Below are 23,073 nucleotides of genomic sequence, written 5' to 3' on the forward strand. Positions count from 1 at the left end.
TACTAGAGTGAAAAGAATGCATCAGAATTCTTTAATGTTGAAATAATGATTGATATCTGGATGTTGCAATAGGTGCATAATTAATAGAATTATTAACTTCAGTGAGTGCATAATGAAGAGTTTATGAATGTCAACAAGACACTGTTCCCACTTTAGATCCAGTAGCTGCAAAGATGCATTATGACCTGTTAATAAGTGCATATTAATAATTTATTAACGTTTATACGACACTGTTCCCACTTTAGATCTGGTAGCTGCAAAGGATCATTATTTGCTATTACTAAGTGCATAATTAAGCATTTATTAACGTAATATGGCATTTCTATTAACTTCTTATAGTCTCACTAATGTTAATAAACATCTTGTTAATATTGATAAATTGTCTATAAACATTTAAGGATGTTCTAGTACCCAATAATATCTTATAAGCCAATAATAAATGTGTTGTATACTATTATTAACTCACATAGGAAAGAAGCAAGCACTCTCAAAATAAATCCACTCAACAGGTGCACGGCCAAAAGCAGCAGAAAAAAGAAAAAGGAAAGAAGCCAGCACTCACAAATGTCCTTTTGGTAAATTTAATAAACCAACTTGGGTGGCGTTACCAGAAACACAGACGTTTCGACAGAAAGTGTGTGTGACACACTGAAGAAGACTTTCTGTTGAAACGTCTGTGTTTCTGGTAACGCCACCCAAGTTGGTTTATTAAATTTACCAAAAGGACATTTGTGAGTGCTGGCTTCTTTCCTTTTTCTTTTTTCTGCTGCTTTTGGCCGTGCACCTGTTGAGTGGATTTATTTTGAGAGTGCTTGCTTCTTTCCTATGTGAGTTAATAATAGTATACAACACATTTATTATTGGCTTATAAGATATTATTGGGTACTAGAACATCCTTAAATGTTTATAGACAATTTATCAATATTAACAAGATGTTTATTAACATTAGTGAGACTATAAGAAGTTAATAGAAATGCCATATTACGTTAATAAATGCTTAATTATGCACTTAGTAATAGCAAATAATGATCCTTTGCAGCTACCAGATCTAAAGTGGGAACAGTGTCGTATAAACGTTAATAAATTATTAATATGCACTTATTAACAGGTCATAATGCATCTTTGCAGCTACTGGATCTAAAGTGGGAACAGTGTCTTGTTGACATTCATAAACTCTTCATTATGCACTCACTGAAGTTAATAATTCTATTAATTATGCACCTATTGCAACATCCAGATATCAATCATTATTTCAACATTAAAGAATTCTGATGCATTCTTTTCACTCTAGTATGTTATTATTTTCTTTAGCAAGGGATCATGGGATTCTCATTTCCTCAAAATGGCACACTAAGACAAACATGAGCTATTTGAACTTAAAAAATTTGAGCAGATTGACTCAGAGTTAGCTGCTTTATTCACTCATGATGAGAATTCAGCCTACCAATGGTGGTGAAAACACAACATAAGGACGTGTTTCCTTTTCATATTGATTTTTAATGCAATCACTATTGTCAAAAAAGCAGCAGAAAAAAGAAAAAGGAAAGAAGCCAGCACTCACAAATGTCCTTTTGGTAAATTTAATAAACCAACTTGGGTGGCGTTACCAGAAACACAGACGTTTCGACAGAAAGTGTGTGTGACACACTGAAGAAGACTTTCTGTTGAAACGTCTGTGTTTCTGGTAACGCCACCCAAGTTGGTTTATTAAATTTACCAAAAGGACATTTGTGAGTGCTGGCTTCTTTCCTTTTTCTTTTTATACTATTATTAACTCTCTTATTAATGTTAATAAACACCTTATTTATTTCATCTTACAGGGGCTTATAGTGTCTTATAAACCAGTAACAAATGTGGTTATTATTCTATAATTAACCCTTATAAATTATAATTAATGTAAATAGACATCTTATTAATATTTAGTATAGGTTTATAAACTGATAACAAAGTTTCTATTAAGTGCCTATAATGCTCCTATAAGCAATGATAACTGTCAGTTATGCTGTAATAAACACTTATAGTCTAATGTTAATAAGCACTTTATACTGTCTTATAAGTGCTCATTAACTGTTAATTTGTGCTTATTAAGCATTAATTAACGCTTATTACAGTACCTTAATATAAAGTGTTACCCAATATTTTTATCCATAAGAATATGACTAGTGTGTGTGTGTGTGTGTGCGTGGTGGTGGTGGTGGTGGTGGTGGTGGTGAATTCCATACCTTGCTAGAGTGAGGCCAATACCATTATCAGCAAATCTATACAAGGAAGAGAGAATATTATCACTGGGTACAGCTACACTCTGAGGTCTCCACACGCAGACACACAAACACAGACTTAAGCTGTAAATGGTTATTAGACAGAAATGAATTTCTTGCTTTCATCTCTGTCATCAAATGTACAGAAAAACAAACTGTGCTACCTGAAACTCATACTGAGGAATTTGACTGACATTCTGTTGCACTGGAAGTTGACAGACTTCGCTTAGGCAAATATATATTCACTTATTTATCTATCAATATCAATATCACTATCTTGATTTATGAATGCAGTACTCACTGGCAGTCATCCAGCCAGACATCCCCTCCTCTCAGCCAGGCTCCATGGTCTTGGTTCTTATAGGCTACAAAATGGTGAATTAGAGCAGGGACTCTGGGTTTAAAGGGGTCTGCATCCTGGTGGGGGCCATACCTAAACAATTCAACAGCACCCCAACATCACAGACACAAAAGTGGAGAAAGACAGACAGTGTTTACTCATGATAATTTGACTATATTTAAATGTATGGCTGTAAAGTAACTAATTACATACTTTCTTACTGTAATGACACTTTTTTATAAATTGTTTACCTCTAGAAAGAAGTGTACTCTCACTTTTAAGATATAATCCCCCCGATTTCAGTCCTGGTTGATTTGATGATAGATGTGGTCTCTGTTGGTTTTTATAATCCAGGTCCCACAGTTGAATTTGAAATGACACTATCAGCCGCAAACATCTGATCCAATGATTTCCTCATCCAAATCATAAATGTGTCTCTTATGCCTGGTTCACACTACACAACATTTCTGTCCGTTCTGAAAGTCACTATGTCCATAGGGTTCTGAGCTTGGACCTATTCTGTTTACTTTATATATTCTTCCCATTTAGGTAGGATTATTAGAATTCACTTTGTAAACTTCCATTGTTATGCAGATGATACACAATAATATCTATCGATCAAGTCAGAAGAAACCAATCAGTTAGCTAAACTTCAGACATGTCTTAAAGACATAAAAACCTGGATGAGCTCCAATTTCCTGATATTAATATCAGACAAAACTGTTATTGTTCTTGGCCCCAAACACCCCATAATGTCTCTATCTTAAAGGATAACTTCGGTATTTTTCAACCTGGGCCCTATTTCCCCATGTATATGTGTGCGTATGATTCATAGGTACAACTCGTTCTAAAATTGGTTCAGTATTGAGGGAGGCGGATGCAGCTGGCAGCCGCGAAACGAGCTGAAACGGTAACGGGGGCAAATGCGTCCCGTATAAGTTTGTGCATTAAAAGTGCTTTTTTTGCCACTGACTGGTTCAGATCGCCAGTGCTATCTCTGTAAATAGCATACTAAGCGTTTCCCTGACCCTTCACTTCCTCTGGGCTGTGACGTCATCTCGCGAGAGCTTTGCTTGTTGCCTTGGAGTAATATTTGATCAAGATTTGTCTTGAAACTCCCATATAAAACAAACTTCATAGACTACGCAGTCTAGAAGAGGTTTTTCATCTGCGTGAGATTGCAAAAATTAGGCATATCCTGTCTCAAAAACATGCAGAAAAATTGGTCCACATATTTGTTACCTCTAGGATGAACAACTGCAGTTCCTTATTATCAGGTTGCTCTCACAAGTCTTTAGAAACTCTCCAGCTGATCCAGAATGAAGCTGCACGTGTACTGACAGGAACTAAGAAGTTAGTTAGTTTCTCTGCACTGGCTCCCTGTAAAATCCAGATTTGAATTTAAAGTCCTTCTCCTAACTTACAAAGCTCTAAATGGTCAGGCTCTGTCATATCACTCTAAGAATGCAGGGTTAGTCGTGGTTCCTAAAGTCTCCAAAAGTAGAATAGGAGCCAGAGCCCTCAGCTAGCAGGGTGCTTTTCTGTGGAATCACTTTCCTGTTTCAGTCTGAGAGGCAGACATTCTCTCTTAATTTAAGAGTCGACTTAAGACTTTCCTCTTTGACAAAGCTTTTAGTTAGGGCTGACTCAGGCTTGGCTTGGACCAGCCCCTAATTAGGGCTGACTTAGGCCTAGTTTGTTGGGGGACTTCCTATGATACACTAAGCCACTTCTCTTCTTCTCTCTCTCTTGCTCTCAGATTCTGAAAAGTTGGTTCCTCTTCATGTCACTAACTGGGCTCTGCTCTGGAGGCTTTGTGCTCCACTGTCTCACAGGTTCCCATGAAAACGCGTCTATGCCTGGGTGGTGGGTCATGGTTTCGTTGCTGCCGTGGTCCTGCCTGATGCCTCCTACTTCTGTTAATATTATTATTAGTCATACTTCTACTATTATTATACACATATGATTATTATTGTCACAGACTTATACTATCATATATTAATATATACTTATACAGCATATACTACAAAATAATATCATTATTATTGCTAAAATTAATGTCATTGTAGCTATTGTCATTACTGTTTGCTGTGCAACTCTCTCTATATCTCTCTCTTAATGTATCATTTTGTCAAATGAATGACTGTACATTTATTATGTTGATCTGTTCTGTACGACATCTATTGCACGCCTGTCTGTCCTGGAGGAGGGATCCCTCCTCAGTTGCTCTCCCTGAGGTTTTTACCATTTTTCCTCCATGAAAGGTTTTTTTTTTTGTATTGTGCTGTATAAATATGAATTGAATTTAATTGAATTGAACTGAATCAAACTGAATTTAATTCAATTCAATTCAATACAATAACTACTCCATAACAAAAGAAGAGCATTTCTTGACAGATCCAGATGGTACTCAGATTTTACTGTGGAGTGAGCACTCTTGACTTTCTTTTTTTTTTTTTTTAAGATATTTTTTAGGGCTTTTTAGCCTTTACTGTATAGGACAGACAAGCGTGAAGGGGGGAGAGAGAGAGAGAGAGGGAGTGACATGCAGCAAAGGGCCACATGCTGGAGTCGAACCCAGGCCGCTGCGGCAACAGCCTTTTACATGGGGCGCCTGCTCTACCACTAAGCCACCAGCGCCCCAGCACTCTTGACTTTCATGCTACCCTTTGGTACAGACAGCTGCAGATGTGATGCAGTGGCACAAAGGAGAAACTTTCCAGGCTTTCAGGTGACATTGTCTTCCCTCTTCTGCGTGCAAGTGGTGATTTTACAGCTCACAGATACTTAATACAACCCAATCTCTGTCTTATGTTTAATATCTCGTGTCACACATTGACAAAATGTCACACAATTCCAATCTCTTGTCAGCACCTTTAAATTGTTCACTGTATTATGTAGATGCCACTGTCACACTGAACTTTCTGCTGAGCCCCATTCAAACTTTAAAACTTGATGTGGAAAAAAAAACACTAATTGTAGAATATTTGTATTAAACACCCAAATCTGATTCGATTGATATAATTCAGAGTCAGGTACAGCCCTACAAAAATTAGGCTCCAATTGCTATTTACATTGCCTGATGTTTTGTTTTTTGGGGTATTATATGTATTACCGTGAGTACTGCAGGTGTGTGTCTAAGTGTGTTTCTGTGTGTGTAAATTACTATCATAATACAATGAACAAAACTCATGCTTTCACAAATTGACTGCAACATTTTATTTTCTGTGCTTATGTCCCCAAGTTTGCGTTGCTCAAGTAAATAAACAGAAAATAAAATGCTGCAGTCAGTCTGTGAAAGCCTAAGCCACCAGATTGATTTACATCATTAAAAGGGAAACTGCTGATTTTCAAACAGCTTTGTGTCATCACAGTGTGGTTAATTTGTGCAGATGAACGGTGTTTGGCTTCCCTCTATACTGCCCAGAGCTCCCTGCTCATCCACCGGTGAGGGACAACAAAAACTAAGACAAAATTTATGTTTCATTTTCGTTGACAAGACGTGGCAAAAATGTTAGTTATGGACTATCAGACACTGAAAGCTGAGAACGGCCTGCAATTATCTTCAAATGAGCGACAGGCTGGTAAACTCCAGCAAATAGTCAGAGCCAGGATGTTTTGCTAGCCAGCAAAAACGCACACACCGCAGCAGCGCCAGCTGTTGATGCAAGTTGTAAGCTGTAATTCAGCAGTAAATAATCAGATTTATGTATCTGACTGTGGATGGTGGAGCTGTTGAATTGATTTGTGGAGTTTGTTAGTTGCAGCGATGGATGTTAGCAATTAGCTTTGCTTGTTAGCCACTGAACGGCAGTGAAGCAAGCAGCCACCGGCTGCCAGTGTTCACACGTGTTGATCCCCGCAGGTCTGCACTCAGATCGATTGCTGTTTGACAAGCAGGTGGGAGGATCAGTTATCTGTGAGTGTAGCTGTGTTGTAAGTAAACAGTTTGAACTCAGATCAGTTTTAATCACTGACTGTGAGACATGAGTATAAACCTCCAGACTAACATGTTGCAGAAGTTATTTTTCTACTTCTTAACAATGAGATGGATAAGTCAGAGTTTATGTGAACCTGGGTACAAATCCTAGTTTTCTCATATTAGTTATTTGTGTTGCCAAAGTTTTTGAGATTGTAAATGGAGAGATATTTGATCTTTTTAAATGATGATCAGTAAGTGTGTGCTCGTAAATCACTTAAAACTGTCATAAACTGCTGGAGAAATGACAGTTTCTAAGTGTGTAGAAATTACTTGTGGCAACCTGCCACCTTGATTCTAATTTCTTATACACGAATTAGCCTCACTGGATTAGTTTAAAGATACGTGCTGACGTATTGCGAGGGGTAAGCGAGTTGTGTCATTTCCGGTGTTTCTGTGACAGCGTCTCTGTACTGCTCTGGTGAATTCTACTAGCCTGCTTTCTGCTTTCCCACTTCAGTTGCTTTAATGTCTACTCCAAGTCTTAACCCACACTAGTTCTGTTTAAGCACTTATAGCTCTCCTCCTTTCTACGACTTTCTCGCTAATCTCTTAGCTGTTGTTTGCACGTTACTAGCCTTGGTAGCTACATTAGCTTTACAGCTAACGATGGCTTCTCCCTCTGCTCTTTCTTGCTCGCTGTGCCAAATGTTCAGTTATGCCTCTGCCTCCTTTAGCGACAGTGGTAATTGTAACAAGTGTAGCTTATTTGCTGCGTTGGAGGTGAGGCCTAGTGAATTAGGAGCGCGGCTCCGCACCATGGAAAACCATTCAGTAGCTGCGGTAGTTAGCCAGCCCCCTGTAGCCGGTGCGGAGCCACATAGCATAGCCTTAGCCTCTGCTAACTGTCCTCCGGTAACTCCCGTTCAGCTGGGAGGTTGGGTTATGGTTCGCCAGAGGCACAGCTCCAAGCCGAAGCCCACGGCTCACCACCAGCCTGTTCACGTTTCCAACCGCTTTTCCCCACTCAGCGACACACCCGCTGAGGATAAAACTCTGGTTATTGGCAGCTCTATTCTGAGAAACGTGAAGTTAGCAACACCAGCGGCCATAGTCAAAAGTATCCCTGGGGCCAGAGCGGGCGACATTGAATCAAATTTAAAACTGCTGGCTAAAGCTAAACGTAGATTCAGTAAGATTGTTATTCACGTTGGCGGCAATGACACCCGGTTACGCCAATCGAAGGTCACTAAAATTAATATTGCCTTGGTGTGTGAATATGCAAAAACGATGTCGAACTCCGTAGTTTTCTCTGGACCCCTCCCAAATCTGACCACTGATGACATATTTAGCCGCATGTCATCATTTAATCGCTGGCTGTCCAGGTGGTGTCCAGCAAACGATGTGGGTTTCGTTAATAATTGGCAAACTTTCTGGGGAAAACCTGGTCTTATTAGGAGAGACGGCATTCATCCCACTTTGGATGGAGCTGCTCTCATTTCTAGGAACCTGGAAAATTTTATTAGTAATTTAAATCCCTGACAACCCAGAGTTGAGACCAGGACTCAGAGTCGCAGTTCTATACGCTTCTCTGAGCTTCTAGTTCAGTTACCCAGCCATAGTTTTCATAGTTTTGTACAAACAGTGTCTGTCCCCGACCACCTAAATTATTTAAATCTAAAATTAAACAAAGAGGAGTTGTGCATAACAACCTCATAAAAATTAAAACCTCTTCTGTGACAGAAAGACAAAACAGGAGAATTAAATGTGGACTGTTAAATATCAGGTCTCTATCGTCTAAAGCAGTGTTAGTAAACAAATTAATATCAGATAATCATATTGATTTACTCAGTCTCACTGAAACCTGGCTGTGTCCAGATGAATATGTTAGTCTAAATGACTCCACTCCTCCCAGTCATAATAATACCCACATTCCTTGAGGCAGCGGCCGAGGAGGGGGAGTTGCAGCCATTTCTCTCTCTAGTCTTGCACTCTAGTCTGTTAATCAGCCCTAAACCTAAACTAGATTATAATTCATCTGAAAGCCTCGTTCTTAGTCTTTTACATCCGACCTGGAAAACCTTGCAGCCACTTTTATTTGTTATAGTGTACTGTGCTCCTGGGCCGTATTCTGAATTTGTATCTGAATTCTCAGAGTTTTTATCCAGTCTAGTTCTTAAATCAGATAAAGTTATTATTGTAGGCGATTTTAACATTCATGTCGACGTTGGTAATGACTCCCTGGCTACCGCGTTTATCTCATTATTAGACTCCATTGGCTTCAGTCTGGGTGTACATGAGCCCACTCACTGTTTTAACCATACCCTCGATCTAGTTCTGACATATGGAATTGAAATTGATAACCTAACAGTCTTTCCACAGAATCCCTCGCTATCGGATCATTATTTGATTACTTCTGATTTCTTTTTACTCGATTACACGCCACTCAGCAACAGTTACTATACTAGATGTTTATCAGATAGTGCTGTCGCAAAATTTAAGGAAATGATTACTCCGTCGTTAAATTCAATACCAAGTCCTTCAGTAACAGAGGTTTCCCGTACCGACTTTAACCTCACCCGAATTGATCATTTTGTTGATAGCGCCGTAGGCTCGCTGCGAACAACACTCGACTCTGTAGCTCCTCTTAAAAAGAAGTTAACAAAGCAAAGAAAGTTCGCTCCTTGGTATAACTCTCAAACCCGTAAGTTAAAACAAATATCACGAAAGTTTGAAAGGAATTGGCGATTAACCAAATTGAAAGAATCTCGTTTAATCTGGGCAGACAGTCTCAAAACTTATAAGAGGGGCCTCCGCAATGCCAGAGCAAACTATTACTCAGCTTTAATAGAAGAAAACAAAAATAACCCCAGGTTTCTTTTCAGCACTGTAGCCAGGCTGACTGAGAGTCAGAGCTCTATTGAGCCTTGTATTCCTTTAGCCCTTGGCAGTAATGATTTTATGAGCTTTTTTAATGACAAAATTCTAACTATTAGAGGCAAAATTCATGACCTCCTGTCAACAGATAGTACCTATCTAACCTCAAACACAGCTGTAAGAGCTAATATATATTTAGATTGCTACTCCCCAATTTCTCTTCAAGAACTGACTGCAGTGATTTCTTCATCTAAATCGTCAACGTGTCTCTTAGACCCCATCCCAACTAGGCTACTTAAGGAGGTCTTACCTTTAGTTAACACTCATATATTAGATATGATCAATATATCCTTATTAACAGGCTATGTACCACAGTCTTCTAAGGTAGCTGTAATTAAACCTCTACTAAAAAAGCCCACCCTGGATCCAGAGGTGTTAGCCAACTATAGACCAATATCTAATCTTCCCTTTATGTCAAAGATCCTTGAGAAAGTAGTCGCAGACCAGCTGTGTGATTTTCTCCATGATAATAATTTATTTGAGGAATTTCAGTCAGGATTTAGAGTGCATCATAGCACTGAGACAGCACTAGTTAAAATTACAAAATGCTTCAAACAAAGGACTCGTTTCTGTACTTGTTTTATTAGATGTTAGTATGGCGTTTGACACTATTGACCATCAAATTCTGCTACAGAGACTGGAACACTTAACTGGCCTAAAAGGTTCTGCACTAAGCTGGTTTAAATCTTATTTATCTGATCATTTTCAGTTTGTTGACGTTCATAATGAATCATCCTTACGTACCAAAGTTTGTTGTGGAGTTCCACAAGGTTCTGTGCTCAGACCAATCCTATTTATTCTATATATGCTTCCTTTAGGTGACATCATTAGAAATCACTCTATAAATTTCCATTGTTATGCGGATGATACACAGTTGTATTTATCGATGAAGCCAGAAGAAAGTAATCAATTAACTAAACTCCATAACTGCCTTAAAAACATAAAAACCTGGATGAGCACCAATTTCCTGATGTTAAATTCAGACAAAACTGAAGTTATTGTTCTTGGCCCCAAACAACTCAGAGACTCTTTATCTGATGACAAAGATTCTCTAGATGGCATTGCTCTGGCCTCTACCACTACAGTAAGAAACCTCGGAGTAACATTTGATCAAGATTTGTCTTTTAATTCTCATTTAAAACAAACCTCACGGGCTGCATTTTTTTCATCTGCGTAATATTGCGAAAATTAGGCCTATCCTTACCTGAAAAGATGCAGAAAAATTGGTCCACGCTTTTGTTACCTCAAGGCTGGATTACTGTAACTCTCTATTATCAGGTAGCTCTAGTAAGTCCTTAAAAACTCTTCAGCTAATTCAGAATGCAGCAGCACGTGTACTAACAGGAACTAAGAAACGAGATCATATTTCTCCTGTTTTAGCTTCTCTGCACTGGCTCCCTGTAAAATCCAGAATTGAATTTAAAATCCTACTGTTAACTTATAAAGCTCTAAATGGTCAAGCTCCGTCATATCTTAGAGAGCTCATAGTGCCTTATTATCCCACCAGAACACTGCGCTCTGAGAACGCAGGGTTACTTGTGGTCCCTAAACTCTCCAAAAGTAGATCAGGAGCCAGAGCCTTCAGCTATCAGGCTCCTCTCCTGTGGAATCATCTTCCTGTTACGGTCCGGGAGGCAGACACCGTCTCCACATTTAAGACTAGACTTAAGACTTTCCTCTTTGATAAAGCTTATAGTTAGGGCTGGCTCAGGCTTGCCTTGTACCAGCCCCTAGTTAGGCTGACTTAGGCCTAGTCTGCCAGAGGACCCCCCTATAATACACCGGGCACCTTCTCTCCTTCTCTCTCTCTCTCTCTCTCTCTCTCTCTCTCTCTCTCTCTCTCTCTCTCTCTCGTATCCTATTACTGCACCTTGCTAACTCAGCCATTCTGGATGTCACTAACTCAGGTTCTTCTCCGGAGCCTTTGTGCTCCACTGTCTCTCAGATTAACTCATATTGCAGCGGTGCCTGGATAGCGTGACGTGTGTGGTTGTGCTGCTGCCGTGGTCCTGCCAGATGCCTCCTGCTGCTGCTGCCATCATTAGTCATTAATCCATCAGCTTATTAATAGCATTTTAACCTAAGCAAAGAAAAGTGTAAAATTTCCAGAAAGGTAAGTGTTGCTTAATTGATTAATTAGTCTTCCTACAGCATTAGTGTGCCATTTAAATCCAGCACTGAAAAGGCAGACTCCACTGGTAACTGGTGTAGAGAGGTAGCTACTGAATGGCTACTGAAAAGAATGCTGGTCCCAGATAGATTCATAAATGAGGTTTGATGTGATGAAAATCTTAGGGATTGTAAGTTTGATTTGCCATCATGAATTTGTTCACATACTTTGAGCAGGACAGAATAACACAGCGTCTGAGAGTTGTAATGTTCCTCTCCAGTCAGGATAGCTTTCCATTACAAGTTGCTTGTGACCTTTTTCAGGCGAGGCACTCTGTGGGAAAGCTCTCTGAGACAAGAAGGTCACACTTTGAAAAGCATCATTACACTGACGAGGGATTGTTGTGTAGGGTGTATTCTTATTGAAATGATGAGGTCAAGATGACAGACTGGTCTGATTATACTGACCACATGGGACTAACTTTTAGACTGGTGTTCTACTTTTGCATTTGCTTTTAATACAAGTAATCTTACTTTTACTTGCATATGATTTAAAGTGACACTCCATGCTGTGCTTCCATATTATAGTAAATACCAACATTTCTCAGTTGCAAACTTCAACAGGAAATATGACCACGATTGAGTAAAAATCCATCATACTGGGTGTGATTTCAGCTTGTCATACAGGGTGTTTGTAACAGGGTGATGAATCTGACCTGGCTCCGATCAGAGATAGGAAGGGTCTCTTGTCCTTGTCATTCGCCTGGGTGGTCTTTACTCCATTATCAAGGATCATTCCTGCCTGGTACAAACAAAAAAAAAACTACATGATCAAGCAGTCAGGGATGAGGAACAACAATGATAAAGAATAAAGCAATGTAAGACACTCAAGGTTTGACGTACCAATGACCTTCAGGGACCTTCAGACACCAGTCAGACTGTTTGTTCACATTTTCTTTTCTTTTTTTTTAAGATTAATTGTTTGCCTTTATTTGACAGGACAGCTTAACCAAACACACACACACACACACACACACACATACACACACAGCTTATGTTCACTTCAAACATAGTTTAAATACCAATGATGTGCTTTAACAATTTAATTCATTCATAAAAATTGGGGCGTGGCTTTACTGCAGTCCACTTTAGATGATGTTGAACACTGAGACTGGCTAACATCCCCTCAAAAAAGTCTGTGCACTTGGGTGGAGTCAGTTGACAGTATAATAAAGATTATAGATCTAGACATTCCAGAAAGGTTATGTCCATCGAAATGGATAGGGGATATGAACAGGTTAAGAGTGAAAGGGGGAGAGAGGGGATGACATGCAGCAAACGACCAAAGGTTGGAATTGAACCCCGGGGCCGCTGCAGCAAGGACACAGCCTTTGGTACCTGGGGCGTCCCCTCTACCAGGTGAGCTAATAATCACCCCTTTTTCATGTATTCCATTGGGCTGGAACCAAACTTGTCTCCAATGTTGGTGTTAAATGACTATGAATATTATGTTAACTCTACAGACTTCCATCTCAGGTTGCACTCTAGTTTTCAGAATTTCTATGCGGCACCTGACCATTTAGTTCAGCTGAAACAGTTATTTTCACTTCATGGGAAGAGTGTTTCGTGAAACATTTTGATTGGCTTCTTTGTTTGTAAATCAGGTTCAGTAGCAGAGGACATAAACTCTTCTTTTGCAGCCCTTTGTAGACACATGTTGAACAGCACAACATCAGTTCTTAATTAGCAGCAGCATTCAGATTATATTAGCTGCAGCTGCTCTCATTTCCCAGAACTGAATTCAAAATCCTACTGTTAACTTACAAAGCTTTAAAAGGTCAGGCTCCGTCATATCTTAGAGAGCTCATAGTGCCTTATTATCCCACCAGAACACTGCGCCCTGAGAATGCAGCGTTACTAGTGGTCGCTAAACTCTCCAAAAGTAGATCAGGAGCTAGAGCCTTCAGCTATCAGGCTCCTCTCCTGTGGAATCATCTTCCTGTTACGGTCCGGTAGGCAGACACCGTCTCCACATTTAAGACTAGACTTAAGACTTTCCTCTTTGATAAAGCTTATAGTTAGGGCTGGCTCAGGCTTGCCTTGTACCAGTCCCTAGTTCGGCTGACTTAGGCCAAGTCTGCCGGGGACCTCCTATAATACACCGAGCACCTTCTCTCTCTCTCTCTGTCCTTTGCTAACACTCATGTCCTGTTACTGCATGTCACTAACTCGGCTTCTTCTCCGGAACCTTTGTGCTCCACTGTCTCGCAGGTTAACTTATATCGCAGTGGTGCCTTGATAGTGTGATATGTGTGGTTGTGCTGCTGCCGTGGTCCTGCCAGATGCCTCCTGCTGCTGCTGCCATCATTAATCATACTTCTACTGTTATTATACACATATGATTATTGTCACACATGTATACTGCCAGATATTAATATATACTTTCACCATATTGTACCACAATAGCAGTAATTATTATAATATTATTGCTTTAATTAATGTTGTTGTAAGCTACTGTCATTACTGTCTGTCCTGCATCTCTCTCGGTCTCACTTTCTGTCTCATTGTGTCATACGGATTACTGTTAATTTATTATGCTGATCTCTTCTGTACGACATCTATTGCACGTCTGTCTGTCCTGGAAGACGGATCCCTCCTCAGCTGCTCTTCCTGAGGTTTCTACCATTTTTTTTTCCCCCGTTAAAGGGGTTTCTTTGGGGAGTTTTTCCTTATCCACTGCGAGGGTCCTAAGGACAGAGGAATGTCTTATGCTGTAAAGTCCTGTGAGGCAAATTGTGATTTGTGATATTGGGCTTTATAAATACAATTGACTGATTGAATGATTGATTGATTGATTGATTTATAAATGTCATCAGTCTTAATGAACATGCTGCTCAGTGTTGTGGTCCTTTCAGTGTAAATTCAATAAAGCTGTCTACTAACCCCTCCCCTGCTCACGTCTCGCTCTGGTTCTAAGTGGCTGTAGGTAGCTGCTGTCATCTCAAAAATGTAGATATCTTTTATAATGTCATAAAGAGGACTGTAACTTTTTGTGTGTGTGATAGTTTAAATCAGCATTAAGGATTCTTTAATGAAAAAAGCGCATAAAGGCTCTAAACGAACTGCCAGCCAAAAATATAAGAGCAAAAGTATGAGATTAGAATAGCTTGTCTATCTGTCTACCCTCAGATCAATGTCAGATCATAAGACAATGCTAGAATACCTGGCTCCATTAGTTACTTTGAGTAATGACCTATATCAAATTACAATAAGTTAGTATATCATTAACTAACTATATTTGTATTTAGGGTTACAAGTTACATCATTACATTTACCTGTTCAGGACTGATTCGTTCACTGTGTGGGAGCTGGTCTGCAGCTCCTGCAGCTCCTGCTCCTGCTCTCTGATGGGTTTATGGAGGTTTGCCTGACATGCTGTTGCCACATTAATCAATCTGTCCTCAGCCTCAAATTCTTCTCTTACGTAAAACAAAAGTAAAACACACTGAGTCTCATTCATGAAATGTTAGTAAATCTGTGAGTAGATTTACACATAAAGAACCATGGCACTAAAAACCTACACTGGACTCATGAATGCTGCAGAAAACTCAGATTTGATCATGTGTGTGGCACATGTGTATGTTCATGAATGTCAATCAATTGTAAGTTGACAGCGTGCTCCCGCTAGTTAGCAATAAAGCATACATCCCTGCCCATGAATAGTCAGAAACCAACATATGAGGAGATCATAATAACTATGGATAGGTGCATCCTGTCAAACTGTGATCATGGAGCAACTGTGAACATGGAGCAAACACAGAGAGAGAGAAAGAAAAACTTTTCCGATGCTGAGAGAGAAGTTATTTTCGGTGAAGTGTTTTGTTATAGTGGTGTGACAGGGACAGGTAAATCAAAGGCCTGGAAGGAGGTAACAGGTGCTATTAACTCCACGTCCTCTGTTGTAAGAACCATCAAAGAAGTTAAGCAAAAATGGTTCGATATGAAAATTGATGTTAAAAAAAAAAAAGTACACACAAAAAACAGCTACAGGAGGCTCTTCCCAGTCACAGCTGTCTGCTGAGACCTTTCTGTCAGGGGAGACAGCAACATGCCTCCACTGGAGCAGTCAACCGCAAACCCAGAAGGTACATGGGTCTCACAGTCTCGCCACTCAAACAGAAGATACATGTTTGGAGTTCTCGCTGATTGATGCAAGTGGGAACGGGATGCCAGAAATGTAGAAAACACATGTATTAGGTCAATTTAGATCACCCTTTTACATTTTTAAGAAACCTAATCTGAAGCTAAAATCTGCTAACTGCCAACTTATTTGGCTAAATGTGATAAATTTCTAATCCTCTGTAGAGCTTAGATCTGGCCCAAAAAATGCAGCCCGACCCAGCTCGAGCCCGTGCACGTTATGTCCGGGACCGGACCGGCCGGTCAAATTAACTGTAATTATGGGCCCGAGCCCGACTTAAACTCGACATTTTTCAATAAGTTGGCTGTTGTAATTAACGCTAAGGACACACCGAGCGCCTTAGTGCCGCGGAAGTCGCTTGACTGTCCACACAGGCAGCGCATTTCTCCTGCGCTCTCCGCGCCGGTTAAACATCGACTCCACTCGTCTGTTCCTGTCATTTCACTTCAACAGGTCATTTTAAACATGGGTAAATCCATATTGTCATTGTTTTTTATAATGTAATAAGTTAATGACAATTTGTCATTGCATGTCCATGTATTGAGCGTGTTGGGTAAACACTGAATTAATAGGGCATATTTTTTGGAGGCATGGAAAGCCGCTGTCCCTCCCACTTTTCTCTACCCCCCCCTTCTGTATGTGTGAATTGCAACCCCCAACCTGTAGCCATTTCTCTCTCTCTCTCTCTCATATCTGAACAGGCCCGGCCTGGGCCCGTCAGAGGGGTGGGGGCTAAGCTCTAATCCTCTGTCATGTTTAACTTACAAGTTTCAAAGGCATCTACATATTGTGAGCATAAAGGAGCACAAAAAAATTAAAATTGTAATTTTTAATACTGACAAGCCATATTTGTGTGCAATCCTTGTTTACACAAGCACTATGAGCAGTCAGAAGCAGGTGTAGATTTTGTTAGTAACTACAAAAAGATAAAAAGACAGCAAGAGATGGAGTTTCTAACCAACTTACTTAGTTGATATATGTCATATGTCATGTGGGTTTTATTTAGTAAAAGGGGTAGGTGAGAGTCATTAGGCAATGTGCAAGCTGGATAACTATTAGATTAAGCTAAAAGGCACTTAAGGCTGCAAAGAACTGCAGAGTTGGATATGATTCTGAGTAGGTTTGACAATAGCAACCTTTCCACATTACATGTGACCATTTGAATATCAGAAATATTGCTTCATATTATTTAAGTTAGGGTAACACAGCACATTTAGAGGTAACTGGGATACATCACTGACTTTAAAGTAGGGATATTGGATATTGGATTTTGCTAATATTTAATATGCCGATATATAACAACACATTGGCCGATAACCAATATTGATATATACACTTTTTTTCCCACCTAATTTTAGTGATCATCAAGTATCTTCTGTAGTGGTATTAACATCATATTATGCTCTTCTCGTGATGCCCCAACAGCTGATGGAGACATGAAATAGAATGCTTTTCAGTGTATGTAATATTCATTCATTGGGCAAAATAAGGAAAAGCATGTTGGCAGATTATAATAACTCATTTTCAGTCTAATATTGGCAGATACCGATGTCATGCTGATACTATCGTGCATCCCTACTTTAAAGGAATACTTTACTATTACTATACTAACCATTAAATGACCATGCATATATCAGTTAGTCATGCCATGTTACCTTGAATTTCTGAATTTTCTGGAATTCCTCCACAGAAAACAGTAAACAATTTGCTTTACTGATTGATCGGGGACCACATTCAACAACAGCAAAACTATATCAAAACATCAGTTTACAAACTCACAACATATGCATTACAGGGACTACAGATGCGAATTAGCTTGTAGCTATAATCTGGTACGGTGCATCAAATGGTGACATTTATGTTTGAGCTGTACATTGTCCCTTTTAAATAAAAATAAAATGAAGACGGAGCACCTGCTGCAGCAAGTGAACACACCATCTGTGGTCATCTTGACTTGACCAGTTGACTTCACTACAAACCGGCTGTAGAAACAGGTGACATGCTTTACATTCTAAAACCAGCCACCGGCGATTTGACCAGCTGAGTTGCAGGTGGCATCATCAGCCAGCTTCAGTCAGTTCACACCGCTGCAACTTTTCTCTAAAACGTACTTAAACACTTTTGTCTTGTCTCGAATCATTGGTCTGAACTGGGCTTAAAGAACGATACTATAAAAATTTTCTAGACAAAAAGTACAGATAGTCTTAATGATAAAAACCATCCTGGGCCAGTTTGCTACTTCAAAACACAGACACAACCGCTGTGTTGCTGCTCTAACACAATGTCTTCTCACCCAAATATCCTGGCAGCCTGACATGAGTTATGCTCCCATTAAGATGATCCAAATTAGAAGTGAAGTGGGATGGTAGGGAAAAGAACTCACTGTTGAGTGCAGAGAAGGGAGGGTGATAACAATGATACTTCCTGTCCACCAGCACCTCATATATCTCTCTCTGCTTGAGTGGCGCTGTGCTGTGTTGTGCTCGATGCCACAGGCGCCTCCAAACTCTGTCCTCACAGTTTAATCTGTCTCTTTTGGCTGACCTTCTTCTGTTTCTTTGTCTGGCCTTGATTTTGTTATTCTCACTATTCATCTATTGCTTGTCCTGTCTTTGTCACTTAGCAGATCACATCCTACATAGTTCTTACTGATGTTATGTCTTTCATATTCAAAATGAATGCAGATGAAGTATATTTCTTGAAAACAAAAACTGGAAGTAATTAGTTTCAAACTTATCAAACTGCTGCATTAGCTGCTGGGTTTCAGCCTTGGTAAAACCTTGTAAAAACATTACTAATAAACCATTAATGAACATTTGTAGGTCACTGATAAACTGACTTATAGAATGCCATGGAAAAAGTAAGTATGTTCTCAGACTCACCCTGTAGTTGGAATGGGCTCTGTTGTTGGTGAATTGGCCCATAGGTGTGTGCTCAGTACGTCCAGGGGAATACAGCCCCTCTGAGGGACCAGTGGGCACATGGTGGAAGATGAACCAGAAACCTGTTTCCTGAGGGATCACACACAAACATATATATATATATACATACACACACACACACACACACACACACATATATATACATATATACATATACATATACATATAAAAGAGGCCATGAATAATTTTTAAGAATCTGTGCAAATGAGTATTTTCATATCTTTTCATTGGATTTTTGTTTATAAATAAGCACAAGCACACACATAACTACAGCCCCAGCCTTGCCATTCTTTGTGTCAGCCTGTCTATTTTCGTGTTGTTCTTTGCAGGTATGCAAATGAGAATGATTATTACATTGGTGAGGATAAATGAGACTCTGTTCCACCTGATGAATCCTTGTAAAATCCCATAAGTACAATTATAATTGGCACTGTGTCATAGTGAAAGTGCAGCAGTGGCTGTGTCTGTTGTCTGCTTTATTCTGAAGTTAATAGGAGTACACAGCCATTAATCTGCCCTGGCAACACTGTAATGAGACAGACCTCCAACTGGAGAGAGAGGAGGGGAGGAGGCAGAAAAGGAAGAGAGAGGTGAGAAGTCAGAGTTAGAAACTCACCTCTGAGCCTGCAGCAGCACAGTTGATGAGGTTGTTACTGGGGTTGGCGATCCAGAAAGTTGAAGTTGCACTTTATAGAGAGTGGTGGAAATGAAGAAGTGAAAAAGGTTTGGTTATTGGATTTTTAATAAATGGTTTGAGTCAATGATGTAGTAAATAAAGAAAGGGTGATCACTGCCTCTGAAATATCAACAGTAACTGTGGGAGAGAAAATGACTTATGAGTTTTTGTATTCACATCAGTGCTATTGGTGCGCAAATGGACTATATCGTTTCATTGCATATGGGGAATATTTTTTTTTTTACATTTTACAGTTTTCCTATTGCTGTTACCTTGGAAAATCCAATAGCATTTTTTTTTAAACACCAGCATCTTTTTAATTTAAGGCAAAGGTTTCATCACTGCCGGTCCTTTAGCTACACTCTTTCCTTATCCGTATGACGTCAGTCAGAAATGATCACAACAAAGAACAGAAAAGCCCATCTGTGGGAGCAGATCTGCCAGACACTTTATGTTGCTGGTAAGTGTTGTACTGTTATCACTGTAATGTTGTATGCTCGTTGCTAACTGTGTAGTCAAACCTCTGTTAACGTAGCATTACATCAGCTACCTAGCTAACATTAATGTCAAGATATCATTGTCCAACGCATTCTCATTCCCACCTCTACACATATTGACGTTTGGTCATGGACTTTCCACATCGAGATATGACGTGCAAGGTACCCTGGGTACACTGGATGTTAACGTTCTGGGACGCTATGCCAACTTCAGCCTCTTATTGTCTGTTTTCAAATTATACTTCTGTTTTCACAGTAAATTTACAGTTGGCATATAGTCTCTTTAAAGTGCACTACATTGGTACAACACTGTGAATTGACTTTTTTTCTTTCAACAAAAACACACATGGTTACATTGAGCTAACACATATGAGTTTAGGCAACAAAAATAAGTGGTTGGGTTTAGAAAAAAAGAACAGGGTTTGGCTTTACAATCTTATGGGAAGCAAACACTGGCCTCCCTGTTGTTGGACCTATCCAGCACCCCTCCCACCTGCCCCATTCAGACTTCCACCCCTTTAACTACCATGCCAATGTGAAAGGACGGCTCTTTTCGTCAGTGTCTGATGCCGGAAGTAACTGCCCAAGTGCCGGTATTCTGTGACTTTGGAGTAGGACTGGGTTGTGTTGTCGTAGAAACAAAACCTATGAATAATGCATCATTTAAAGAAGTGCTGGGAGCACTTTTTTTATGAAGTGCTGGGATGAAGTGCTCCCGAGGACTCTGCCACTGCTTTTCTGCCAAAGAAATAAACACTATGTGGACGCATGCTCTTAATTTTTGAATATTTGTATAAATGCAGCCCTGTGATAGTCTGGTGACCTGTCCAGGGTGTACCCCGCCTCTTGTCCAGTGTCAGCTGGGATAGGCCCCAGCCCCCCAGAGAGCGGTTACGGAATGAATGTACATATGTCCTAAGTCCTATAAACCGCAAGCAAGGAAAAAAAAATGCTTTTTATTATTTTGCTTTGTATACCACAATGATGTCACATGACCTTACAAGTAGTTGTACATGAAAATCTAAAAGGAGAAGTAAATAAGATTTAAAATTTTTAGGGTGTTACTTATTTTTCAACACACACAGAACAATTTGTGTTTCCAGTATCATTATAGTTTCCATTGCTATGTGGATGATACACAATTGTATTTATCGATGAAGCCAGAAGAAACTAATCAATTAACTAAACTTGAAAATTGAGTTAAAGACATAAAAACCTGGATGAGCACCAATTTCCTGATATTAAATTCAGACAAAACTGAAGTTATTGTTCTTGGCCCCAAACACCTCAGAGACTCTTTATCTGATGACATAGTTTCTCTGGATGGCATTGCTCTGGCCTCTAGCACTACCGTAAGAAATCTCGGAGTAATATTTGATCAAGATTTGTCTTTTAACTCCGATTTAAAACAAACTTCATGGACTGCGTTTTTTCATCTGTGTAATATTGTGAAAATTTGGACTATCCTGACCCAAAAAGATGCAGAAAAATTGGTCCATTATCAGGTAGCTCTAATAAGTCTTTCGAAACTCTCCAGCTAATTCAGAATGCAGCAGCACGTGTACTGACAGAAAGGCGAGAACGCATTTCTCCTGTTTTACCTTCTCTGCACTGGCTCCCTGTTAAATCCAGAATTGAATTTAAAATCCTACTCCTAACTTATAAAGCTCTAAATGGTCAGGCTCCGTCATATCTTAGAGAGCTCAAAGTGCCTTATTGTCCCACCAGAACACTGCGCTCTGAGAACGCAGGGTTACTCGTGGTCCCTAAAGTCTCCAAAAGTAGATCAGGAGCTAGAGCCTTCAGCTATCAGGCTCCTCTCCTGTGGAATCATCTTCCTGTTACGGTCCGGGAGGCAGACACCATCTCCACATTTAAGACTAGACTTAAGACTTTCCTCTTTGATAAAGCTTATAGTTAGGGCTGGCTCAGGCTTGCCTTGTACCAGCCCCTAGTTAGGCTGACCTCCTATAATACACCGGGCACCTTCTCTCCTTCTCTCTCTCTCTCTCTCTCTCTCTCTCTCCATTTTGCTAACACTCATGTCCTGTTACTGCATCTTACTGCAATATTATTACGTTCATTAATGTTGTTGTAAGCTACTGTCATTACCATCTGTCCTGCATCTCTCTCTGTCTCTCTCACTCTCTCTCTCTGTCTCATTGTGTCATACGGATTACTGTTAATTTATTATGTTGATCTGTTCTGTACGACATCTGTTGCAGGTTGCAGGGTTTTTTTGGGGAGTTTTTCCTTATCCGCTGTGAGGGTCATAAGGACAGAGGGATGTCGTATGCTGTAAAGCCCTGTGAGGCAAATTGTGATTTGTGATATTGGGCTTTATAAATAAAATTGATTGATTGATTGAGTTGCAAATATTTACAGACCCAATGAAGACGACCCACATTTTTTTCAATCATCTCAATAATTTTTCCGACTCAGCAATCATAGTAGGGGGGGATTTTAATACAATCCTTATTCCAAATCTTGACAGATCAAACCCTGGAAGCACTCACAGAACATGGCAGTCATCTGATATTATTAAAAAATACATGGAAGACCTCGGACTTAGCGTTTGTTGGCGAACCAAAAACCTACTTCATAAAGAATACACATACTACTCACCCCCTCACAAAAGTTACTCTCGCATTGACTACTTTCTTGTAAGTAATTCTATCATACCTCAAATTAACAACTCAGAAGTTCACCCAATAATCATCTTAGACCATGGCCCAGTCAGCTTTGATATAGTGCAAGAATCCACACAAATCCCATCAAGTAGGTGGCGGTTCAACACTTGACTCCTAGCAGACACAGATTTCAATAACCTTCTCAAGAGAGAGTGGACATCCTTTATAGAATTGAACGACTCCCCAGAAATATCTCCATCTGTACTTTGAGAAACAGCAAAAGCAGTCATCAGGGGACACATCATCTCATACTCTACCCACAAGAACAAAAAGAAACAAGAAAATCAACAACAACTGAAGCATAAACTGAAACATCTTCACTCTCAACAATTCTGCAACCCCACTGAACATACTCAAAATGAAATACAGAAAGTTAAAATACAGCTGGATAACATAATACATCAACAGACCCAATTTCTCATGCAAAGAACAAGACTGAATTATTTTGAACATAATGAAAAATCAGGTAAATTTCTTGCAAAACAACTGTAAAGAAACAAAGAA

General features: G+C 39.7%; 1 protein-coding gene across 2 annotated transcripts in view; it reads right to left on the minus strand.

The window, feature by feature from the left end:
- Positions 1-23,073, minus strand: part of cemip (cell migration inducing hyaluronidase 1) — a 383,014-nt gene that overhangs the window by 55,438 nt on the left and 304,503 nt on the right. For both annotated transcript variants that reach the window (XM_033622351.2, XM_078162221.1), the window contains exons 15-19: positions 19,323-19,392; positions 18,647-18,775; positions 12,280-12,365; positions 2,560-2,691; positions 2,223-2,258 (exon numbers count right to left, since the gene is read on the minus strand). In XM_033622351.2, the coding sequence (XP_033478242.2) occupies positions 2,223-2,258; positions 2,560-2,691; positions 12,280-12,365; positions 18,647-18,775; positions 19,323-19,392 (453 nt within the window). The remainder of the gene's footprint in view (positions 1-2,222; positions 2,259-2,559; positions 2,692-12,279; positions 12,366-18,646; positions 18,776-19,322; positions 19,393-23,073) is intronic.

This window comes from Epinephelus lanceolatus, chromosome 2, assembly GCF_041903045.1.
Source record: "Epinephelus lanceolatus isolate andai-2023 chromosome 2, ASM4190304v1, whole genome shotgun sequence".
Lineage (NCBI taxonomy): Eukaryota > Metazoa > Chordata > Actinopteri > Perciformes > Serranidae > Epinephelus > Epinephelus lanceolatus.